We start from the raw sequence: 6,041 nt of genomic DNA, 5'->3' as shown, positions 1-6,041 counted from the left end.
AAAAAAAAAGGCCATTTTCTGGAGGAAGAGACACACAAATCAGAAACAGCTGCAAATTTTCCGATCATTAAAAGAGCCAGGAGCCCAGTTACTATACTTTTGGAAAAAAGGATGTATAATAATCACTGAAGACAACTCTCAAAATGCTTATACATCAACCAAAGATTAGTTATGAAAATGTAAAAGGATTCAAAATAATGATCATCACTGATTTGTTGTTCAGTGTATAGTGGATTTCTGCACTAGATTTTGTAAACAGCCTGCTGCTCATTTAACACAGATCTTCTCCATGTGTTGGAAATAAACAGCTCTTTCAGAGAAACTGAAGTACAGCATTTCCATGGGCACTTAGTACTCTCACAGAATCAAATGGTAAGGGAATCCTGGAGGTTGTGAACCTCAGTATTTTGTTTACCTTTTGGTTTAGGAAAATACCTAAACCATTACCAACATTTTAGGAATTGTTTGATCTTGAATGAGTTATCACTTCTCAGCCTCCTGTAGGCTGAGATCAAGTGTTAAGTTTTGACACCAATAACAGTAAACAAAAGTCCTGTGTGGTATTTGCATGGTGCATTGTGAATATTCAGATACAAACGTTAATAACTTGGCACTCGCTGTAAAGTGCAATGTGCATATGCTTTCTAGAAAGTAGAGACCCCCTCACATAAAATAATTTGTTTGCAAATATCTAGTTGGTCTAATAAAAGATATCACCTTTTCCACCCGTTTTGAGATTTCCCCTCCTCCCCCACCCTTTGTTTCCCTGCAACCTTATAAACAGTTCATTTTTGAGCCTACATTTGTGACAGTTACATTTGAACAACCTGAAATACGTAAATATCCCATTGTGACCTTAGAATAATAGGCAAAATATGTTTTGGCTCTAAACCATCCTGAATTGTTAGTCACACAAATGGGTGTTATATTTTTTCTAACAAACAATACCACTTATTGGCAGAAAGACATGACTACACATTGAAAATTGGCACAGACTAGGCAATGAGATCAACTTGTTCTGAGAAAAGTGTTGCTCAATCCATTCAAAAAGGTTGCACAAATTATTTCTGCCACAATATTTGAGGGGCACCGAAGTGCACATGCCAACTCACGTGATTCCCATTGTCTAGCACCAGAAAATAAGCTGGACTACTTAAATATCTTTAATAGTAAAAACCTGTTTCAAACTTTTCTATTTCAGATATGGTGCCTCTTGATACTCAGCCCCTTGTAAGCTGTATTCACTGGAAGTCTGTAGGGTCAGGTGCAGCTTAGAATCATGGAGTTTATGACAATTTGATTGAAATCACACTTAAGACAGTGCAGCGGATACTGCAGTGCGTTTGGCGGACTACAAGTACTCAGTGCAAGTCAAACTATATATCTGCAATATCTTTAAAGAGGGCATCAACCCAATTATGGGTTGCAGAGAACCAAGCGAATTGCAGAGAACAAAAGCATTAAAAGCAATCTAAGAAATCGGGAACCAAATCCCATTTTTTCACGCTTAGTCAGGGACAGCTCCATACAGGTGGTTATGCAACTGAAATGCTTTTGGTGCAGATCCACACAGTCTGCATTGCATATCTTGAATTATTCACTGTTCTGAATATTTCAAAACCCTTGCTTCAATTTTTTACTCATTTATTTAAATCAAAATGTGAATTATTAAAAAATATCTGCTTTGAGGAAAACTTAAAGTTCTTCTGCCCACTCTCCAATCAGGTAGCTGATGTCTTTAAAAGGGCCCTCCTGTTTGTATGTCACCATAGCTTTTCCAAATTTACAGCAGCAGAAACAAAATCCTTGCTGCCTCTTATTCTCTAAAAATTATTCCTGGCTTATTTTGTCTTGTAAACCAGAGCGCAGGGCCCATAATGACAGAAAGTTCATAATAGCATACAACAGCAGCAGAAAGCAACTGAACCATGTGCCAGAAGTCCCATAATTCCCGAATCCTGAGACGTGGCCAGGGAAGGACTCTGGGACTAACCAAAGTAAACCTGTTTCAGTGGAACTGCACAGCAATGCTAGTGGTGGCAACATGGTACTGTATTTCATAGCCAGAACTGGTCATTTCTTAAGATGCAGCACCAATATAGGTACCATCAAATGCTGTTTGTACCTCCCTGTTCCAGGTGGGGAGATTCTGGTACTGTATGTATGCTGTTAATATATACTTCTGCTCAACCTATTATACTGAGGAATCAAAGTTGAACAGTTTCCATCAGTAGCCATTTTTCTTACGTAGGCCTACGTGATTTTTGTCCCTACTGAAAGGGAAGAGAAAAATAAATTTAGAAGCAACTGGTCATTATGTGTTTTGCAATCTTACTGAATTGCCTCCTGCTTTAGTAGTCTGTTTGTATAAATATCAGGTTCTAATTACACCTTTAAGATAACCTACTATATACCAGTACAGAATATGCAAAAAAAAAGAAAAGTAAAATGTAATTTATATAAAAACCAAGGGAAAATGTTTCAGAATTATCTTTATAAGTAGAAAAGTCACTACTACAAAGTATAGGTAGAAGGGCTTGCCACTAATCTGTTGGCATGGATGCTAAAGTCCACTGTCAGACCAATAACAGTGGGACAATAAGCAGCAAACCAGAAGCAGGGCTGGCTATCTAGATTCTGAAATGCACACATTCCCCATAGTTCAGGATATTCTCTTTTTAAAGATTCTGTTTGGTATTTTGTAAAAATAAAGGGCTATTTACAAAAATTGGGTCTGGATTTGGATGCTGAAACCTTTTTCAGATCAAATTCTCATTCTAGATCCATGATTTAAGTGAACTCTTTCTCCAATCAACACTAAATTACAATGAATGCGCAATGCCTCAGACAAAAGTGATTTTGCTTCCCTCTGAGCACTTAAAATCCATAAAAGGGATTTTAGCCCAAAGTGTGCTGGCCATGACTTGAGCCAGCTTTGATTTCACCCCATCTGCTGAAGGTAAAATGTCCACTGAGAGGCATCTTGTCACCTATGTGCTGCACCAGCAGAGGCTAACCTTTTTGGCAGGCATGCCACAAATTAGCTCCATGCCCACCTTGAGTGCCATGCTGATGCCTTACCCTGGCCTGATCTGTTGCTCTGCTTTCTGCTCCCTGTTCTAGATCTTGGGAAGACCCATATCTTCCTAAGTGTCTCTCCAAGCAAAAAGGGTACTCAATTGCAACTAGGCCAGTCCTGCATAACTACTATTATGCAATATGACTATTTTTGGGGAAACCAGGTCTCCAAGAAAGCGAAAAGCTTAGCATGTGAGGTTAACAGCAGGAGCCTACAAATCAGATGAATACTATACCTGCCCCAACGACCAGGAGCTTGGGCTCACAGTTGCTGATACAGTGCAGGAGGGACTTGGAGCGGATGGTGAAGTTGAGGAAAGCCACCACACAGCCCAGTTTAGCCAACCCAAACCACACATGGATGAAGTCGGGCTCGTTGGTCATCAGCAGAGCCACGGTGTCCCTCTTCTTCAGACCCCCCTGGTGCAGGAAGACCTGGGCCACCTGGTTACTCCTCCTGTCCACCTCCTGGTAGGTGTGGACACACCCATCATAGATGAGGAAGGGCTTGTGAGGCTGCTCTTGGGCCAGCATCACAAACCTGTCCAGTACGGTGGGAAGCTGCCCCCGCAGCCTGCGCACTGCAGCCGAGAGCCCATGACCCATGGCTTGCAGCAAGTCCCTCAAGTCCTGCCACAAGTAGGGGAAGAACAACTTCTGAAGGAGATGCAGGGAAACCATCCCCACGGCCATGCCTGGCACCCACAAGGGCAGCATAGGAGCCAAGGAGCGACTGGCACCTGCAAATTAGAGGGTTACAACCGGAGGCTTGCAAGCAGCCCTGCCAGCCTGCAGAAGCCTCCACCTAGGGGGGCCCAGGGAACAGCCCCAACCCTTCCCTCGGCCTCCTCCAGCCCTGATGTACCCAACAAGCCTGCAAAGCCCCTAGAAAGAGCCCCCCACTTCCCTCATCCCAGCAAAGCGAAGACTGCCCCTGCCCCAGCGGCTTCTGCGTGGAGCAAACATCCCCCCCGGCCCGAGACTCACTGACCGCAGCAGCCTCCTCTGTTTGTACAAGGCGGGAGCTAGAACTGGTGCTTGTGCTGCTGTTTGCTCGCTCCTGCTCCCCACCCTGCCTCCCTCGGTGCTGCTGCTGCTGCAAGGCGGGCAGCCCGGGAGGGGGTGGCTCTGCCCCCGGCCGCACCGACCCCTCCGCGCGCCAGCAGGCAGCCCCGTGCTTCGAGCCACCGCCGGTGGTGGCTTTAGTCCCCCCTATCCTCCTTCTTTTAATCCCTTAACGCCCAGCGAGACGCTGCAGCCACCAGACCCCCGTCCACTTATTAGGCATGCCAGAGGTTTGAGGCATCTGCATGCAATCCCACTCCACCCTGAAGAGGCATTCACACAACAAGAAACTGGAGGACTCCTCCTCCTCCTCAGCCCTGCTTCTTCCACCGTAGCTTCCCTTCCTTCATGCAAAAAGGGGCTGGGTGCATGACAGCACTCAAGGTGTGGGTTACAGGTCTCCAGGCATCGTCTTTCTTTTGCCACTGAGTCCAGCTTGCCTCAGGGAGGCCGAGGTGATCAAAAAGCAGGACTGCCATGGTGTGTTGCTGCTTCCCTGTATGGCACCCAGTCCCCCTCCCCCCCGGCCATTTTTCCTGCAGCCAGCACAGTCCTGCTTGTCCCCAGAAATGCACCTGCTTTCCCACCCCCCGGTCTCCTTCCCAGCCGGTACCTCCCTGCCCCTTTCCTTCCCACTGATCTGCCTATGCCACCCTAGCTTGGAGGTGAGCAAGTCTAGCTAAACCTGCCTATTCAGCAGGGGGGTAAAGAGCAAACTCTCCCTGCGGCTACCCAGAACTTCATTATAGCAAACGCTTTTCAGAAACCTGGTGCCCTGCACAGAATAAGATTCAGAAGTTAGATTTACAAATATAAAGAGAGAAATGCAGGTCTCAGCTGGTACATCCAAACTGCTGTCTTAAGCCTCAGGCACCTAGGGAGGAACATGTTGGTTTGTCTCACCTCCTGCTTTATAGGCTCGTTTCACCTGGGCCAAGTGAGAGAGGGAGGGACAGGTGCAAACTATGAAATCAGAGATGACCAGGCTGCTGGGATCACCCAGTCCTGAGTGTGAATTGGGTTATCTGAAGGGGCAGCTTACCTTGCTCCTCCTTTCCACTTCAGGATCTTGCTGCCTGCCCTCCCCAACCCCGCGCACAGGGGATGGCACGAGCAGGGCAGAGGAGAGCAGCGACAGGCTGTTGGCAAGCTGAGCAAGAGCCATGCAAGGGAGAGAGCCTCAGAGGGGAGGACATCGGAGGGTGAGTCTGGGGGCAGGCTAAGGGCAGCCAGCTATGAGGCGTGAGGGCCACCACGCATGAGCAGGCCTCGACTGGGCCCAGCTAGCACGTGCTGGGACGGCTTCGCTTTCTCTTTCTCATCCTGTCCTACTTCTTTCTTTCCACTGCTCTGTTCTTCCCTTTCATTACTGTTTTTCTTCTCACCTCAGCCTCTAGTTTCTCTTGCTGGGAAAAGAGGTCTCTAAGCTCCTCTAATGGACCTAATACCCTCAGGGTGCTACTTGCCCAGAACATGGGGGAGGGGGGACTCTGGCAACCCGCTGGGCAAGGCAGTGGGAGTGTTAACTCCTTTGTTACTGGACCCAGCCTGGGAGCTGCATGTTTAACTCCCCTGCTCTAAGGTTGCATTCTCTTCTGAGCTAAATAGTCAGCGGGTCCGGATGATCTCCACCCCAGGGTGTTGAGGGAGCTAGCTGGGGTTATTGCAGGGCCCCTGGCACGGCTGTATGAGCGATCGTGGTGCTTGGGCCAGGTGCCAGATGATTGGAAGGTAGCAAATGTGGTCCCCATCTTCAAGAAGGGGAAGAGGGAGGACCCGGGTAACTATAGGCCCGTCAGTCTTACCTCAATCCTGGGGAAACTCTTTGAGAAGATCATCAAGGAGCACATTTGTGAGGGGCCGGCATCAGAAATGATGCTCAGGGGCAATCAGCATGG

The 6,041-nt window shown here is 47.3% G+C and overlaps 1 protein-coding gene across 3 annotated transcripts in view; it reads right to left on the bottom strand.

The window, feature by feature from the left end:
- Positions 1-4,260, bottom strand: part of SLC27A6 (solute carrier family 27 member 6) — a 60,543-nt gene extending 56,283 nt beyond the window's left edge. Inside the window, exons 1-2 of one of the 3 annotated variants that reach the window (XM_019517285.1) lie at positions 4,070-4,260; positions 3,315-3,818 (exon numbers count right to left, since the gene is read on the bottom strand). In XM_019517285.1, the coding sequence (XP_019372830.1) occupies positions 3,315-3,795 (481 nt within the window). In that variant the 5' untranslated portion in view covers positions 3,796-3,818; positions 4,070-4,260. Of the gene's footprint in view, positions 1-3,314; positions 3,819-4,065 lie in introns of all 3 variants that reach the window. The other 2 variants (XM_019517284.1, XM_019517283.1) reach the window with 2 other exon arrangements.
- Positions 4,261-6,041: the final 1,781 nt, after the last annotated feature.

The sequence above is a fragment of the Gavialis gangeticus genome, unplaced genomic scaffold, assembly GCF_001723915.1.
Source record: "Gavialis gangeticus isolate Ggan-Ray unplaced genomic scaffold, GavGan_comp1, whole genome shotgun sequence".
Classification (NCBI taxonomy): Eukaryota; Metazoa; Chordata; order Crocodylia; family Gavialidae; genus Gavialis; species Gavialis gangeticus.
This window is presented reverse-complemented; position numbering and strand designations above follow the sequence as displayed.